This window comes from Amblyomma mixtum, chromosome 5, assembly GCF_055824585.1.
Source record: "Amblyomma mixtum isolate Tamu chromosome 5, ASM5582458v1, whole genome shotgun sequence".
Lineage (NCBI taxonomy): Eukaryota > Metazoa > Arthropoda > Arachnida > Ixodida > Ixodidae > Amblyomma > Amblyomma mixtum.
This window is the reverse complement of record NC_143016.1, coordinates 194,772,593-194,791,856: the sequence shown is the minus strand read 5'-3', so window position 1 is coordinate 194,791,856 and position 19,264 is coordinate 194,772,593. Positions and strand designations below refer to the sequence as shown.

Below are 19,264 nucleotides of genomic sequence, written 5' to 3'. Positions count from 1 at the left end.
GTCACGTGATACAGACGAAGCCATATGTCATGTGACACATGCCACAGAGAACCATATTATGTGTACAACGGCGCTGTGCACGAAAAGAAAGTTATCTTAAAATAAAAGACTGAGCAGTGTTGATCCTTATTGCGGATTCGGGTATCAACGCGTTCAAAAGTAAAACCCTGCGATTTTACATGCCAAAAAACGGAACCGAAAAAATTTTCCTGCAAATTAAATACATATCTGTGCACGGATTGTCTGTGAGAAACCAAGTGCTTTGTCTATACAGAAACCTCGGTGACGCACGCGTCCCTTTTCTGTTATCTATCTTGATTTCTTTTGCTAAGGTTTTCAATGTTGTCATTCTGTTCACGGAGCAGGCCGGTGTCGGCCGGTTTGACCTCTCTACCATTCGATGCAGTTCAACGAGATGCAATACCCTCGCAGAGCAGGAGTGATCGGCACCGTAAATCTGCCTTTAGATGGCGCGTCTCATATAACGGTTCACTCCGATTGTATCACATTCACACCATGTAGCTGCTTTTACATGTTTTTATTTTCCCAAAAAAGCTCAGCTGCAAGTCGGAGCTGTGTCCGTCTATCTCTGTCATTCCTTGTTCTTGCGCTCTACCAGAACGAGCAAAAATGAATTATGAGCTAGCTCCCCAAAAAACACAATTGTTCAAGACAATAGATTGAACCGTTCTCTCACAAGAACTGAATACATTGTTTGAAGTTATTATGGTTAAAGCTGGTCGGCAAATCACCCAGCTTTTTCGCCTTGCGGATTATCAAACACTGTCCTTCTACACCTCGGCGTGAACCCGGCCACAAGTGTTTTATGCTTTCTAAAAAAGGATGCTACCTTTCGCCGCAGTTTACTACTGTTGTACTTGATTACGAATTGTTAACCGTATACACGCAACCCACCGATTTTTGGAGCAAAAGCTCCATTCCTCGCGTATTAAGCTTGAAGGTTGTGTTTACCCCCCCCCCTCCCCCCCCCGGCCCCCTCCTCCTATATAATACCCTCGAAGAAGAGCCTTTAGGGATATGTTGAATAAATAAAATAGAAAAAGCTTTCTTGTGAAAGAAGAATGTGTACATCGTTCCAATTTACTTTTTCTCTATGTACCTTTTTCTTTGGTGTCCAGCTTTTTCTTTGCTGCACGCAAAAGAATGCACTTTTACCGTGTAATCTCTATTTTCAACTCCCTTTCCCCTGAATTTTTGTATGTTCATGCAGGTTCGAAATAAGTTTGAGAGTTTTATTGGGACAGCTAGTTTGCCATTGACGAATTGGGGGCTTGAGGCTCTGTCACGCTGCCATAAGCCAGCTTTTACTCCAGATCTCACCGCAGTGTCGGCAGTGATGTGAAACAAACGCTATTGTGCGCATTCTGGAATTCCTGCGCCTTCTGACCAGTTGCGCTCTTTTCTCGGGTTCGCAGCATGGAGGAGTGCGAAGCACTGTGCGACAGACTCAGCATCATGGTGGCCGGTCAGATGACCTGCCTCGGGAGCCTGCAGTGCCTGAAGAACAAATTCGGCACGGGCTACACGATGCAGTTGGCGCTGCCCCTCAAACAGCCAGGCGGGGACGGCGTCACAAGCGAACAGGAGACGGCCACAGGCAGAGGCCAGGAACTCGACGAAACGGTGGCCGAGTTGTTTCCGGGTGTGCGCTTCCTCGGCGCCCATGATGTGAGTGCTTTCGAGAACAAACATTGCTGCCCGGTGATGCGATTCTGCTTTATTATTTTCCGCGTGGAGTTGCCGAGCCGAACATATTGATCAATGTTAAGGGATCCTCCAAGCTTTCATCTGCTTTGGTCTTGAATACGAAGGCGATTAGACGATGGGAGAACAAGGGGATGTTTTAAGAAAACTTCCAGAAACTTTTTCTACATATCTGAGGCATGTGTTAAGGCTCAGAGAAAAGTACCGTGGAAACAAAACAAGCACAAATTTAGGAAATCACTTACCACAGCAAGCAAATTACGCACGGATTGAGTTATCGACTTAGTTAAACTTCACACCTCAGCGCTACATGCCCACCTTGGTACTTGTAACAACAACGAAAAATTATTATTACGGTCGGGGTTACCGTCCGAGCTTTTTATACAGTTTTCGGAGCGTTTAGGCATGCTACGAAAATTTGGTTGTCACTCTATGAGGCTGGCCATGAAGGATGGTTTATCGATTAAAACACGCGTCCCGAGCAAACGCGAGGCACGCATGCCCTAAGCCGCTCGTGGCAACTAGAGTCGGGGCACAAGTTTTCAGAATGTGGATTTGAGGAATAAACTTGCCACTAAGATAATTGATCGCTTAGCTGATATTTACGTTCAGCGAAAATCTACCTATCCCAAATTGGTCGTCTCAAATGGTGTGCGCTCATGCTGTAGCAACTGTAAAACCGATGTGCTCGAGCGCTCCTGGCCACTCTTTGTTTTTTATATGTGTAGTGTGTGTCGCGTAACTTAATCGAAGGATTAAGAAAGCAGTGCTTCACAGCTTGGTGAAACAAGGACGTATTGTTTCACGTTGTGTGGCTCTCCAGAGAGGATTTTTAAAATTGCAGGCATTTTTTGCTATGTATAAATATAAAAAATTGTTAATATTAATTTCAGGGTTAATTGGTTTTCGTTACAACGCTGTTTGGTGGGCTAGTAGTTCCTACGCCATTAGTTTGTTGTCTTTTCAGAGCAGTAAGGAAATAAACTTTTGTTAACTTGTACGGTGAAGAGGTTCGCTCTTTCCTTAGCGCAAAAAAAAACACGCAATGTCCGGGCAGCTTGAGCAAAAAGGTTATTACCCCCCAAATCTTAAACTGCTTGCGGTACTGGAGCACACAAGATTGCGACAAAAAATGTTGTCTTCTAATGACATGCATAAAAAAACATGACATGTATTGCTTATCAGGAAAATAATCTTTTACTGGCAGAATTTTAGAAACTCAAACAAAATTTGCAGAAATTCGCAGAAATGAAACATATTCAATCATAACAGAGCCCTTTGCATCCCGAATTTTTTGTGGGCAAGTATAAACATCTGTAATAATTTTATTCCGCTTAAGAAGCTGCTAAAAACGCGCAAAAAATTACGAAGACATCAAGTACAATGGTTTTCAAGGGAGAACCATGTCCAGTACAGTGGACACTGGGATTTATTTGTTGTACTAGGAGTAGCACATTTTCATCTGCACAGCAAGAATTCTCATTACTTTCTGCTCTATGAAGCACAGCCTCCAGCTGGAATTCTTCCGCTTTGTCACCTGAGTACGAATTGACATCACGGTCTGACTTGTCTCCAAACGAAAATTCCTGGATTTCCTCATTAGTTACAGTCTTTTCTGGTAATAAAGCAACCAAATGGTGCTTAAAATCATGTACTTGCACTACAAGTCCACTTCAGGTTGTTTCCATAACGCCATTGGGAGTTGTGTAATTTTGGCGCCGAAATTATTGAAACTCAAACCTAACCCGCTTGCATGGGGATTTGAACGGTTGGTCTGGTTTGATTTATGGGGTTTAACGTCCCAAAGCGACTAAGGCTATGAGAGACGCCGTAGTGGAGGGCTCCGGAAATTTCGACCACCGGGGGTTCTTTAACGTGCACTGACATCGCACAGTACACGGACCTCTAGAATTTCTCCCCCAATGAAATTAAACCGCCGCGGCCGGGATCGAACCCTCGTCTTTTGGGTCCGCAGCCGAGCACCATAACCACTGAGCCACCGCGGCGGCTGGGAGATTTGAACAATACACACCAATTTAATCCTAGTAACGAGTACACTGGACATAAAAACATTATCGCATTGCGAAAAAACTACTCATAAATAGGGCAAACTATAACTACAATGCTTCAAATGGAGGTCAATTAACTTGCACGATTTTCTTTAGTTGAAGTGCATGAGGAGAAAACTTTTCAAGAAATTATTTGCTAGAGCACGTCGCACGAGTGGTCTCCCCGTGAATTACGCAATTACTCTGTGCTGTCCTCCTAAGAAGATGCGGCCTAAAGAGTAACTATCATGATCCAGATATTTTTCGTCTCTTCTGCAAGCCGTAGAAATGGCTGAAGTTTTGATGTAGACTTTGTATGCTTTTTTTCAGCACTTTGTTTCTTCTGTCCAGTGTACTGGTCGCTGTGTCGAAAAGGGATAGGAGAAAAAATGTAGGGTTTCCGCAGCTTGCACAGGACTGGGGGAATTGGAGAAATATGCGAGAGGCTTTTGCCCAGCACTGGTCGTAGTTAGGGTTATGGTGATATCAGGAACGAGTATATAAAGTTACAAAACTCTGCTGACAAAACTTTATGATGGCTAAGAAAAAAAAAATTAGGAGGACGCTTAAGCTTCACCGTAACAGTAGAGGCGGTAGCGCCTTCTCCTCCTTTTTTCCTTTTCTCACTCCTTTTCTTTCTCAGTTCTCACCTAAACTCAAGTTGCAGTCGTAGTTCGGTGGCACATCGTTCTCGACGAACCCGATGCCATGCAGTGCAGCATAGCTTCCGCTCCGAGCAAACAGGCAGAAAGACGCAAGCTTCGGGTTGAACGCGCCTTGGACCGGCGCTGCGTTGCTCGCCGCTCACCGCGTGAGCCCCGCACAGCCCCACTGCGCCCGAACGAGACGAGCGGGAGGCGCTGCCGTCGCGAGCTATCTGTTGGGGCAGTGGCGTACACTGCGAGGAGGAGGGAGTGGTTTTAGTGGGTACCGCCTGTTGGCGCTACGTACGCGCGCGCCAAGAGCAAAAGAAAAGTAGCGGAAACGTACTTTTCTATTCGCTTAACTGCGACGTCTGTAGTTTCCATTCTCATAATTACTAAAATACACCACAGTACATCTCTGTAAGCACCCTTCTAAGACAACACCGTATTCAGTAGACGCGCCTTTGTTCATCCCAGACAATCCGGCTTGCTTCGCGGAGTGGTTACTGTGTTGGTCTCGCACTTGAGAGGCCTTGGTTTGATTGCCCAACTTGTCTAAATTGCAATTCGGTTTTATTTATTATTACTTCTGTGATTTTTTTGACCCCCGGCCAACGCCGCCGACACTGGATTTTCTGCGAAACGGGGCCTTTAAGGCTATAGCGTTAATATTTATTTCCCGCTTGAAGTGTTTTCAACTATTCTACGTTGTTGTGCCAAGGTCTAACCAGGCCGTCTTAGATAAAACTCGACCCGCTACACTGCTGGTGGCACAGAATCTTTCAGAACATGTTTATTACCTTCAAAGAGGCTCGGAAAGGAGCAGATCTCTCCGGCAACACCGAAGTTGAAAGGTACAGGCGGCAAACTGTCGATAGTCCAGGCTGGGTGGAGCAGTCATCTCTGTCCTAACTACAATCGCAAGATCTGATATCATCTTTTGACAAAAGTCTGTCGCTTGCATCTACAGGGTCAAATATTGATGCTTTGAAATAGTGGGAACACCGCTAAGCGGACAGCCACGTCGGCAGGCGTAGCACGGAGTGCAGTGGACAGATGAGATTAGGCGGTTTGCGAGTATAAGGGGGCCGCAGATAGCGCAGCACCGGGTAATCTCGAGAGATATGGGAGAAACATCTGTCCTTTGGTTGGTGTACTCCGGCTGCTGATTATGATCGCGGCACTACTGCGCCCTTTCTCCTTAGTAGTCTTTTCATGCTGTTTTGTGTATATCTATCCTTTGTTCACCCTTGCCCCCAGGTTTACGTTCTGCCAGTACAGGTATTCCATGGCCTTGTATTGTAAGCACCCGATCTGTGGTATCGCTTTCATCATACCTGACTCAACTGCGCTGAAATAAAGCCTTGGGTGTCTCATTTTGCACAAGTAACAACCAGTGTCTGTAAATATTCCTGGCTGTCAACTAATGTACAATATCGCCTGGATGCATTAAAACCGGCAAGCAAGCTCTCAGATACGACTACTTTGTACGGGAGATTATAACCTAGATTACTTTTTTTTTCTGGTTTTCGTTCCATATTTCTTACCGAGGGCGCTCTGCCTGAGACTGTCACAAAATCTTGAAAACAGGCGTTTTTTGTTCGAAGAGCGCTTTTTCATCATAGAATGTCAACGCTGTAGTCCAATGCATTGCAGCTAAGGAGTGCTGCACGTCCTAACTGTGCAGATGGTTAAAGAGTATTGAATAGTTAGCTTTTAACAATTAATATTAGACCTCTTATTTACTGAGAGGCATGTATTCCACTGTGACTAATACCCATAAAAGTTATTAGAACACAAAAAATGCTAATACCCTCGCTGCAGTGGCTAGGCCAAATATCACACCATTTGACAACTGCGCAGCTGGCCGCGGGAACAGCGACGTGAACCAATTCGAGTCACTGCGTAGAGCATGACGGTGCGGCTGCCGCCGTTGCCTATCTTTCCTTTTACATTCACCCTCGGCGAGCAAGGAAGGCAGCACACACGGGTCATAGTACAGCGTCAGGCGGGACACATGAACAGCCCCAAGGTTACGTCGTCTTGTATATGCCGTGGATGTCAATGGAGAGGGCTTGTCAATGGGTCTGCAATGTAGCTGACCAGAGAAAGGGGCTCTTCGACGCGGTAAGGTACGCGATATTTGAGAACAAGTTTTGAAGAAAGGCCGGGTGCGGTAGAAGACACCCGAAGCCTGACCAGAAAGCGGGACAGAAAGCTGTCAGCAGGGTGGGTAATGTTTAGGCGCAATTTTTGACGTCCCAGCTCGCCGAACGTTATCTACCGAGCGAGCTGAATTGATATCTTCGCGTGCTTGGAAATACAGTATCTAGCGCTGAGGAAGCGGTCCGTAGAGGTCAATCCCAACTCGGTCAAAAGGCGGGGATGGGCACATCACGCCGACTGAGCGGTGGGGAGCCAGGCTTGCGATGTTGACAGGGAACGAGCGGACGTACTTGCTGGCGTAGGTGAGCATACCGCGCCAGTAATAACGGAACCGGAGTTATGTGTATGTGTTAAGGTTTCCGGCATGAGCAGATTGCGGGTCGTTGTAAAATAGGGCGCAGAATGTGGACAGTAAATGGGCAATGATGATAAGCAACCACTCCTGGCCGGTGGAGACAGTTGCGGCCGTGCAGGAGCCCATCACGAATGGCGAAGTGGGCAGTCTGGCGGCGTAGGGCACGAGGCACTGGGGCAGCTGAGCGATCGGAGAGGAGGCGAGCAAGAGAAGATATCCAGGGGCCCTTTCGTTTCTCGCTGCCCATGTTATTCATTAGAAACGACAGCGGAGCGCAACCGATTTGCTAGTGCCAGACACTGTCTGGAGGCAGCAGAGAGCGGGACAGTGCGTCGGCGTCGTTCTGGTTTCGGTCGGAGCGATAGATGACACGGATATCGTATTCTTGTTCGCATAAAGCACAGTGAGGAGGCTGCCTGTAGGGTCTTTCAAAAACGCCAGCCAACACAGGGAATGATGGTCCGTGACGATGTCGAAAGGGCAGCCGTAAACGTAAGGGTGAAACTTTCCGGTCGCCTAACGATGCTCCAGCATTTTTTTGCTAGGACACAGACTAGTTTGATTCCGGTTTTGTCATGGCATGGTTTCGTAATCCACTACATACTCGTCAAATTCGGGTTTACGTTGCGTAACTACGCACCGAGGCCAACACCACTGGCATCGATGTGAATTTCGGTGGGAGCAGTGGAGCCCAAGTGTCGTAATATGGGAGACCCTGTGAGCAGCCGGCGCAAGGTGATGAACGCGTTGACGCCGTCAGATGACCAATCGCACTGGTAGTTCCGCCATGATCAAGGCTCGTCAGTGGCGACATGATCGAGGAATAAATTCCTACTAAACATGGGATGTAGCAACACAGGCCGAGAAAGCTGCGACGTTTATCCAGAATTGAAGGCTTTTGAACTCAGCGACGGCAGGAAGCAGGCCGTTCTTAGAGACGACGTGACCTAAAATTGTCATTTAGCGGGTGCCAAAGTGACACATTTTCCTACTGAGTTGGAGCCCGGCTTCAGTTGAACATTTCAACACGTGTGCAAACGAGGAAGGGGCGTCTCGAAATTGGGAGAGAAGACGACAATGTCGTCTCAGTAGCACAAGCAAGTTTTATATTTTAGGCGGTGTAAAGGGACTCCATCATGCGCTCAAAAACGGCTGGGGCATTGCAAAGGCCAAAAGGCAGGACATTATATTCGTACACACCATCTGGTGCATCAAAAGCAGCCTTGGGATGGTCACCTCCCGGCAAAGCGACCATGCCCGTAGCCCGATCATAGCTCCAAGAATGAAGAGAATTCCGCGCCCTGTGAGTAGTCAAGGGCGTCATGGATTCGGGCAAGCGTATAAACGTCTTTGCTGACGATCTTGTTAAGGCTCCGATAATCGACACAAACGCGTATCGTGCCACTTTTTTTTGCTTTACTAGGACGACCGCCCACAAACTACTGGAAGGTTGAATCACACCTCGCCGCAGCATGTCGTCCACCTGATTGTCAATAAGCTGCCGTTCGGCCGGCGATACGTGGCAACGGCACGTTGACTCCGGTGTCGATCGCGTGGCCACGGTAGACGTGCGACCCAGACGGCTTTTGAGCAACGTCGAAAGAGGCGCAAAACTTGCCCAGTGAGTGAAGAAGCTGGGCGCGTTGCAGTGATGCAAGACAGGCGTCGACAGAACCAACAAAGGCGTCGACTTTTTCTGGGGTGGGAGACGCTGGCTTAGTAAGAGAATGGGTAGAAACAAAACAGGAGTCGGTGCAACGGTCGGGTACGAGCAAGGCGCCGAAGGGCTCAATATGGCGAAGGCATTGGCCCGAAGAAGCAAGCAGGGATTCATAAAAGGCGTTGGTGAAGGGTATTAGGCTGCAGCCGTCTTGGACTGTGAGCGAGGCAGGCCTTGAAGAGCAATGAAGACGTGGCACTGTGTGAAAACGACGGCGCCGTCAGGTGCAGAGAGACAGGTATGGGGACAGATGAGCGCGGAGGAATCACGATGTCGTCAGCCACAGACAGTTTGCTCCACGGAGAAGAAGCGTTAGGCGAGGGAGCGCTGCACTCGAGAAGTTGGAGCTCTGCTCAAGCGCAGTCGATAGTGCTTTATGGCGTGAGATAAAGTCCCAGCCTAAATTGAGGTTATGGGAGCACGATGAGAGAACGACGAATTCGACTGTATATAAATAGGGTTATTCGTTTTCGGGTTTAAATTTTTTCTAATTCAGGGGGTAAAAATCGGGCTTTATTTTTCGGCTTGATAATAGGGGAAAAAAATCGGGGTTTTCGTGGAAAAACTCCGAAATTCGGGTTTTATCGGGTTAAATTTGCAAACTAATAATTAATTCGATTTGCTCTAATCGGTGGGTAACAATTAGGGCTATATTATTGGGCTGCTTTCAAGAAAGTATAGTATTGCAAAATTTGGCGTTCCTTTGGTAATTATTACTCGCAGTGAGGCAACGGTCAGTTTTGAGAAAAGAAACAGTTTATTCACGAGGGCTGGTCATTGATGTTCTACACGTCCTTATTAACATACATAATCTGCATGCGCAACATCTCGGTTTCCATCCGAGACCTGTCTGGTCTCTGCAGGTACCATAGCTGAGAGAACGTTCGCTCAACGTCACAGCTGCCATTAGCTAGGCACAGCAATGACAACGCTGCATTTGCTAGCCTTGGGTAACGAACAGTTGCGTCGTTCCAATAGTCCATCACTTCAACACCTTCATTTGTGGGGCTTGCTTCCAGCAAGTACTGCTTAAACTCCTCGCGAAGCGAGCCTACATCGTCCATCACGGAAATAAAGAGAGGTCGGTAGTCATCAAACGACTGACTCAGCAGCCGCTTCTGGAACGGATCGAGTACGGCTCCCAGTTTCCACAATGTCAACTGGTTTTCTTCTTTGCCTGACACGTTCCGTTTCAAAGTGCAGTCCCATTTTGTGGAGATTTTGGTGCAAAATTCTTCGCAAGTTTTACTAATATGGCACTGCTCTTAGGTTACATAAACAAAACACCTTTCGCCCGATCACTTTTACTTGCAGTCAACGATTGTCTGTCTGTCGGCTGCTTTGGCCGCCTCTCGCCTGCGCGCCTATTGGAGGCACAGCAATTCCGTGGGCACAATTGTTTCAGAAATCGGAAAAAATCAGGTTTTACCCGATATTTTAGGAACACGTTCGGGGTGCAAAAATCGGGTAAAATCGGGTTTTACCCGAAAACGAACAACCCTATATATATAAGGAGCCATGAATTGTGACGCTGGCTGTGCGGGGGGGGGGGGGGGGGGGGGGGGGGGAAGGCTAGGCGCACTGCGCATTAGCTATATGAAGAGAAAAACCGCAAAGCGGCGTCGCCACTTTCCGAAGATTGCTGAACAGTTTCTTGCTCACCATAGACACAACAGTATCAATATAGACAAGGGGCAAGGCGGTGAGGCCCTCCACAGAAACATGGAGCACATTCGTTGCGGACAAACGAGCCCTTAAACTTGCCGCCGTAAACGCAGTTCCGGCCTCGGGAACTGCAATAATTAGTTTTCCTGGGGTGTAGGGCAATGACTACGCAGCGGCGAAACCGAGCGGCCCCGCGTGGATGGCGAACGGCGGCGAGCGTCCTGAGGGCGATCGAAAGCTTGAAACTGGTCGGGAGAAGACGAACGTGGCGGGGGCCGTGGCGCCGCGTAGATTTAGGCTCGTGGTCACACAGTGACGACAGTGACGTGCAGTGTGACCTGAGATACCACACGCATAACAAATAGGCAGGCTGTCACGGGTGCGCCAAGGGTTCAAACGAGATGGGGGCGGCCGGGTAGGAAAGGCGTTGGAGAACAGCATGGGGGAAACGCGTCGGCCCTGGGTGTTTGTATGGCGTCGGCGTACGTGAGTGGCACCCCATCAGGAGCCTGCGAAGGAACAGGTGGCAGCTCCTCGAGAGACTGGCTCTCGAATCATAGTCTTAGGGGTCGGAGCCTAGTTTGAGGGAGGTCCCTGAACGCACTGAACAAGTGACAGCTATCGAGCCACCTCCTCATGGGCAGTGTTTTATCTGGTCAAGCACAGAGCTGTTAGAGGCCGGCACAGCGAGGCTGGAAAGCGAGTCAGGGTGCACGGAAAGGGATGACACCAAAATGAGCTCCTTTCGTAGCTCATCGTAGCTTTGGAACGGAGTGAGTATGTCGGAAACAGTTTTGGCGTTCCGGGCGCTAAGCATCTGAAATGCGTCAGCTTCGATGCCTTCTAGAACATGCTTGATCCGGTATGCTTCGGACACGCACCAGTCCACCTGTGTACAGAGATTGGTTACAACCTCGATGGAACTGGTGGATGACTCACCCTGCAGCTAGGCTCTTACTCGCCGTTCGGTGCGCAGCTTCTGTATGGCAGGGCACCAGAGGATATCGGGGAAGACACGTTTAAAAGCCGCCGCGGTGGTAAAGTCTGATCCGAGATTTCTGTAGGCTGCCAGGTTGTCCCACCGTCGTCCCACCGTTTGTGGCCGCTTACCCGATCGCTGGGGGCAAGCCAATTCTCCACGTTGTGGCCATCGGACCCGCCGAAGATGGCGAGGTCCCGCTGTCGGAGAGCACCAGGGCAAACGACAGGCGTAGGCGAAGGGGCAGACGACTGGCTTGTGTCGGTGGACACAGTCGACGCGATGGTTCTGCTGGGAAGCTCCAGGGCGCAGGTAAAAGGTTGTACCCAGCGAAGCTCCATCAAGTTTTACAGAATTTACAGGGAAAACAGCCCGAGGAGAGCGAACCAAAATGGCGGTTCGAGCTCTGACCATTAACGCAACGATCTCGCGCCATGCTATGGCGGTGCTGCTGCGGCCCCCGCCCATCCGCCTCCTTACGAGATAGATATCTGCTTTATCGGTGTGATTGATGAAAAATAATATGGTTTAACTGATTTCCCGTTTGCATATGCTATTAAAAGTTTTCCCCATAATGTGTTCTAACTCCTTTAATAACAGTATGCTGGTCTTGAAGTGGAGTTTTGGAGCCACACTTTTGCGGAGGGTATATGAGGCACTTGAGGATTTTCGCCGTATCCGCCCAGTCGCTTCGACGCTGATGGCTGCTGCATGCATACATTCTTTGGCTTCTTCGCAGCGTGAAGTCATATTTCCGCTCGGTGCGGCAGAGAAAGTGTCATAGAAAACGGCTTCGCAAAATCTGAAACGGAGAAAGCAGCGAAGAGCACGCGATCGGAGCAGGACCGGCGCGCAACCGACTCCGCTCAGCGTGCTTGCGCGTATGCCGGAGTCGATACGGGCACGCTCGCGGCAACAGACGCGAAAGCGCGGCGCCTAGATGCCAGGTGTCTGCGGCCGCGCTACCGGCGGAGAGCATGCGCCGTGACCGGCCCGGTGGTGTGCATCAATAGAGAGATTTAGCATCGCGGGACGCGCTTTCGCTTCTGCGCATCAGGGGGTAGGTGTGCAAAGAGCTGGCCAGGGCGATCTGCGCATGCGCAGTGGAGTCGGATCGCCATAGCTGCCACAGATTGCGCTATGCCAAATTTCTATCATCGATGGACGCGTGGTTCTGTTGAATTCAGCGGAATGAATTTGAGCAAACTCTCGGCTCAGCAGCCGCTCTTCGCCGCTTGTAACTTCGAAATCAAGCGCGACGGCGCGAGAGGAAGCAACAAAGATGCTCATCATAACGGATGGGCCTTTCCCACGCCTGACGCGAGGTGGCGCTAGGCGCGCAAAGTGCGTACGCCTAGGACGAGCTCATGGAGTCGTCGCTTGAGAGCAATAGCTGCGCCATGACTCAATCGCAATTAAGACCAGCACTCGGAGATTTCCGTAGTAGGTCTAGCACACCAGAAATAGGGCGGCTCCGCAAGCAGGCCAACCCGCCAATTTCCGATGGCGAGTTTTGCAGGACGTCGGCAGAGCTTCAGTAAGGAAGTTTCATGCCTTCTTTCTTTTTTCCATGGAATGGCTGTTGTGTTCGAAAAGTGCATGATTTTTTAAATATAAGTTATACCATTTAAAGCTTTTCATGTGTTAAAAGTCTTCAAAATGTTCTCTTCGAAATTATTCCAAGAAAGTTACTGCTCAATTCAAATTCGCTTAGAATAAAAAAAAACCTACTATTTGCGCACGCTTAATTGGGATACGACGCGATGTGTGTGCTCCATCCTGTGAAAGAAAAAGTCGTAGGCGCTCCTCGGTGGATTGTTCGAATTCGTTAGCAGGTAAACGTTCGTTTTATGCGAGGGTGATACAATTATTTTCGTTCGTCATATCCGAAGTGCTGCGCCTCGGTTCGTTACATCCGAGGTCAGCACATTAAGTTCGTTACATGCGACATCCAGGCATGAAAGTTTATTATATCTCAGGTGACATACTTTGGTTCGCTCCATCCGAGGTCGCATGAAAGTTCGTTAAATCTCAGAAGGCATACCAAGATTTGTTATACCCGAGGTAGTATAATAAGGGTAGACGTGCAGGCTGGTTGGTGAACCATGATTCTTTAAAACAGCGCAAAAGATAGGGACACAGATAGAAAAGACACACACAGCGCTGTATCTGTGTCCCTGTCTTTTGCGCTGTTTTAAAGAATCATGGTTCACCAACTAGCCTGCACGTCTACCCTTGTAAGCTTCATCTCTCGTTTGGCGGGCTCTTTTCAGTATGTGTCCTCTAACAGCGCTGTGTGTGTCTTTTCTATCTGTGTCCCTGTCTTTTGCGCTGTTTTAAAGAATCATAGTATAAGTTCGTACTGGTAGTACACTAAGTTATTTCGTATAGCACCGTGGACAGTTGGGTGGCCAGACATTTGTAATGCTAACGCATTAATAGGAGATGGCTAGTAGGAGACGAACTGCAAAGCATGATTCATGAGTTAGGCAGAGCAGAACGGCTAGCCTAAAAATTAACATGTAGAAAACAAACGCATTGTTGTACTGTCTCGCAAGGGAGCAACAGGTCACAACTAACAGGAAGGCGCTCGAAGGGGTAAAAAAATACGTCTACTTTGCGCAGGTAGTCACCGCTGATAGGCAGCAGTGACCGGCACAGTTGAGGTTTGAAAAGCCACACTTCCAAACAGGTCAATGCTTTCATCTACACAACTTAGTAACACCTATCCGCGACGCCGCCGCGGTGGTTCACCGGTTATGGCATTTATTTCCTGACCTGAAAGACGCGGGTTCGATCCCGACCGCGGCGGTCAAACTTCAATGGTGGCGAAATTTTACATACCCGTGTACTTCGCTATGTCAGCGCACACTAAAGAACTCCAGATGGCGAAATTTTTGAAGCCCTTCACTACGGCGTCCCTCATAGCCTCAGTCGCTTGTGGAGTTAAACCCCTGTACCCCCTGGGCGCACGTTTCCGCTAATATCTGTACTGGTTGTTTGTCCGTGTTCAAAGCTACCGGTGCTGGGCTTTTGTCATTTTTTTTTTTTACGCGAGATGCAACCGGACGTATCGCGAATGATCCCAGCCACGTGCGACTGCTTCAGATTGTCCCTGACTGCTGCAGTTGCTTTGGCGCCTTTTCTGGATGGCGCCTTCCCAGCTTTAAATTGAGAGCGGCCAAGAGCGGCACGCATTTCTCTTCCGCTTAGCACGCTTGTTGCTATCGCGAAGCCGAGCTCTCAAGTTCTTTGCGGCCGCAAGTCCGACGGAGAAAAACATTTGAATTTTACTCCACGGCACTCGTGCGTTTACAACGGCGTGTATTTGCCACCATCTGGCGGATGTGCGGAGCGCCACTCCACGTATCGCACACTGCTTTCAAGCCGTCACGCGAGTGTCACCGTTTCTCACCGGAGGGCATGTCACCAGCTCGTCGAGCCGGCGCACGCGTGCAAGCGCAGGTCGCTGATTTCGGGACCCTACCGAAGCGCACCCGACTGAGAAAAAAAATAAAACATTTAGCGTCTACCCTCAGCCTGCCACTGACGTTGCCCCCGATAATCCTTGAGCAACCGCGTGGACCGCTGACTTTCAACGGCTCCTAGGCAGGGACATCGAAGAATGTCTAGAGCACTTGGAGCGTGGGGCCGCCTTCTGCAACTGAGATGACGAGATGGAAATAAGGCATGCTTTCGTCTCCCTGAAAGGCCCATCCAGAATGTGGTACGAAAACCACGAAGCTTAAATGGAGACATGGGAATTATGCAGGCGCCATTCAGATATGTCGTCCCCTGAACGAAAGCGCAGCTGCTTCTGCAGTCAGGGATCAAGCATCTATCTGTACGGGACAGTGTCTACATAGTTACAGAAAAAAATGAAATGCGCTTTCTGAAAAGCCGACCCTGATCTGACTAGAGAGAAGGTGAGGCTCTTGTTGCGACGTGATAAGGAGGTGCTTTTCGCCAATCTGATCGGGAATCCACCGAAGACCACCACCGAATTCGCAAGCGAAGCAGCCACGTATGAGAAATCGCTCCTGCAAGCACCTCTCAGACGACAAAAAAATCGGAGATAACCTGCCGGATATGCTCCAAATTATTGCCGAAGTGCTGCGTCAAATTATGCCATCTTCTAACCAGCCTCAAGTATTGACTATATCCTGGAAAGTTGTCCTGGAAGAAGTGCAGCATGCTGTTGGCACCTTGTCACCGACAGTTCCAATGGAAACACTAACAATGTCGACAAGTACATATAAACAGCGCTAAAAAACAGGACCAGAAAGAGGACGGGACAAACAGCGCATTGTTTGTCTCCCCCTCTTTCTGGTCATGTTGTCTGGCGCTGTTCGAATGTACTCGTCACCATGGAACACCAACTCACCCCATCTGCCGTCCTTCCAGCCATGTCCGCTGTTTCCAGCGCCGACGAGACCCCTCAAGTCCTCTTCGACGTGAACCAGCTGCTCCAGAACGTAGGAAGTTTGCCCCTGCCCGCCCAAGCTACAAGCGACGCTCCAGCCCCAGGAAGTTCCATCCCTGGAGGACATTCGACAGCCGCCTGCTGTGCTTCCATAGCGGTGAGGCCGCCGATATTCTTCGTTACCAATGCATCGGTCTTCGTGGTTCTTACATCGACGCACTATGGCCAGACCGAGGCTATTTCTGACAAGAAATTGACAACTACCTGCGTCGAGAGCAGTATGTGTCGAACCGCCTTCCCGGTAACGGTCGCCGTCCGCCTTGCGTCGCCGCGAAGGAAGGTCACCTAGCCCGCGTAGGGGAAGGCCAGAACCTTAGGATGTGAGGTAGCTCATAAGTGAAACGCTAAGCTCCACCACCGCCCATGCCGCATAAAGACGCCGCATCCGCTCCGTCGACGCCGAATCCAAAGACAAGCTCGACCACGCCGCGACCTGGCTTCTGAATGACGCCGCCGCCCAACAAAATCACAACAACGTACCACAGCCGCGATCAGAGCGCCCGAAGAAGCCGACCCCCCCCCCCCCCCCCCCCCGCCCCACTCTTTAAAAGATGAAAAATCGCCGCTCAGTTTCGTTTCTATGCTTGCTGCACAAGTATGTGTATGCGGATAGGCCTCTGTCCCTGAAACTTCACACTCAATTGCGCGCTTCTATACGCTCGGAAAATCGTGTCAGTTTTTACGTATATTGGGACGCTCAAATGCTTTCAATCGATTGGCATTTCCCTATGCTATATCACTCTGGAATGATTTTCCTGGTCTAACTGCATGGTTAAATAATCCCGTTTCATTCCATGGGGAGGCTTTTAGCTTGTGCTGCTAAAATAATCCGTCTATATTATTTTTACACAGCTGTACTCGTATTGTATGTGTTCTCTTGCATCATTTCTGTGCATCGCCATGTGTTCTAGTCCGTAGTGACCATGCAAAGTTGTGTATAGTAAGCATGTAAAGTGACCATGTATAATGCTTACGAATTGTTCTTTTTTGTAAAGCATTTTGTAGTGTTTTGCGCCATTGCTTGCTAATATTCTCTTTGATATTGTAACCCCCTTATGCAATACCCGTTGGGGCCTCTAAGCTTCAATAAATAAATAATCTGAAGTGAACTGCGAAAGAAATGGAGGTATCAGTTGTTCTTTTGTTCAGCCCCTGAGAAGTTAGAGAGGCAGTCCAAATTAAACGTGGCCTTTATGTGCTTAATCCCTGGTAAAAACAAGCAGGGAATTCCGTTTGTTGCATAGAAGCAAATTGTTGTGAAACAAATTCTACTCCCTTGTGGAGTACAGTATGTGGACCGTTTTAGAAAGCATAATCAGCATCTAAAAACTAAAAATGGACAAGGCGGACAGGTTCTCAACTTTGCAACTCGGGTAAGGGATGTAGGCCGCTCCTCGATACGTAATCTTAGTCCGAATGAGCAAGGATAAGCCAACATTAGTTATGTATCGAAGCGGCAAAGATAGCCAGACTAGGAAGAGCTCGCGTGTGCGCGCCATCTGTAAGTATTTCATGAAAAACTTTCTTGCTTTCGTTTCCATTGACTGCACGCACGTTGTTTGATATAGTGGCGATGCAGCATGTGTAAATGTTTGTGCCTGTTCCCAATAAAGTTTATGGACGTTACCGCATTGTCTGCGCATTTGCGTGTAGCGTGAATTGTTTTTTTTTTCTGAGCTATAATTCCGAAATATGAAGTAACAGACCCAAGTTTCGGTATTCTGAATTTATCTCCTTAAATTTGAACCTCGCTTCTATGGCGAATAACATACACGCCTAATATTTCGGCGCCTAGGCACTATCATCAGGACCTGCCTTAGTACGCACGCTACAGGACAAAAACCTCTCCCATATCTCTCCAATTAACCCTGTCCTGTGCCAGCCGTGACCACCTCATCCACACAATGTTCGTAATCTCCTCGGCCAATCAGAAGCGCCTAGTACTTTAATGGAAGTGGAAAAGAATGTCACTTTTTACGGTCTTCGATTCGACCACTTTGGCTTCTAAAAATGCACTGGCGATTGTTATTGGCAGCAAACCGTATTAACAGTCTTTGGCTATTAGTGGAGCACGCGCCGCAGTCTCGAACTCCTGGCCTGCCAGGAACTGTGCCTCAGAACTTTAGTACCGATGCGTAGTAGAGACTGTGCACTGCGCTTTTAATTTCCGTGGATCTCCTTTCATTATTTTTTGTAATGTTAATATATTTAATGAGCATGCGCTTTCGGCGTGTCCATTAAACCACTCAACAATGCCGTGGTGAGAGTTTTTTATTTATTTAATTAGAATTTTGGAGCACTCTGGGCCCTCACTGATTAAAAGTTCAAATTTGTATTTCTTCAGGCATTATATTACTGCGATCGGTACCGCAGGGTTTGCAGAAGCATGGCAAAAATATTGCAACATGCTTCTGCGTCAGTGGGCACCGAAGGAAGAGTGGTCAAATGCCGCGTTTCATGCAGAAACGTGGAGACTAACAAAGAGGGTTCAGCTTAAGTTAAGGACAACGCAGTGAGCTATGAAGGGAAAATTATAGGTGCAACGTTAAGAGATCGGAAGAGGGAAGAGTGGGTGAGAGAACAAACGCTTGTTAATGACATCCTAGTGGAAGTCAAGAGGAAGAAATGGTCTTGGGCAGGGCATGTGATGCAAAGGCAAGATAATCGCTGGTCCTTAAGGGTAACAGAGTGGATTCCAAGAGAAGGCAAACGTAGCAGGAGGCGGCAGAAAGTTAGGTGGGCGGATGAGATTAAGAAGTTTGCGGGAATACGGTGGCCGCAACTGGCGAAGGACCGGGTTAATTGGAGAGACATGGGGGAGGCCTTTGCCCTGTAGTGGGCGTAGTCAAGCTGATGATGATGATGATGCTTAAAGCAATAAAGCATAGCGTGCAATGTTGAAGACAAAAGGGTTATGGAGCGGCGCTCTTTGGGTAATGGCTGTGGGCGATGGAACTTGCCTCAGCCTCAGTGGTAAACGCCAAAACCTGGATCAGTATTCGCTTTTTATTTCTTTTCTTCCAGAACTTCCACGATTACCACATCACCGAAAGGCTACCGTGGAGCACCATGTTCGAAAAGGTTGAAGAGCTCCAACAATCCTTCAAATTAGCGCAAGTTTTGATCCAGGACACCACACTGGAACAGATCTTCATCGATTTCGCTAAAAAGAAGCACTCACCCAGCGATGCATGATATCCTTCCTTCCTATGCGGACATTTGTATATAAACTTAAGTGAGAGACTCACTGATGCTGACAAATATTCTGTATATGCTAACCGTCAACTAGTTATGTATTCTTGGACATTACTGATTTTTAAAGCTACCTGTTGGTGCTAGTACGCATACGTTTCCTGCAGACGCTCCACGGACTCGTGCGTTTACCTGAGCATCGACTTTTCCCTCTTAGCACCTCTTGGCAAAGTACGGCTGGTGTACTAACAACATTCTTCATATTTTCTTGTGTTCGAAGATCGTGG

The 19,264-nt window shown here is 48.5% G+C and overlaps 1 protein-coding gene across 1 annotated transcript in view; it reads left to right on the top strand.

The window, feature by feature from the left end:
* Positions 1–18,980, top strand: part of LOC149345326 (phospholipid-transporting ATPase ABCA3-like) — an 87,506-nt gene extending 68,526 nt beyond the window's left edge. Inside the window, exons 7-8 of the mRNA XM_089547406.1 lie at positions 1,437–1,689; positions 18,810–18,980. Coding sequence (XP_089403532.1) covers positions 1,437–1,689; positions 18,810–18,980 — 424 coding nt within the window. The remainder of the gene's footprint in view (positions 1–1,436; positions 1,690–18,809) is intronic.
* The last annotated feature ends 284 nt before the right edge of the window (positions 18,981–19,264 follow it).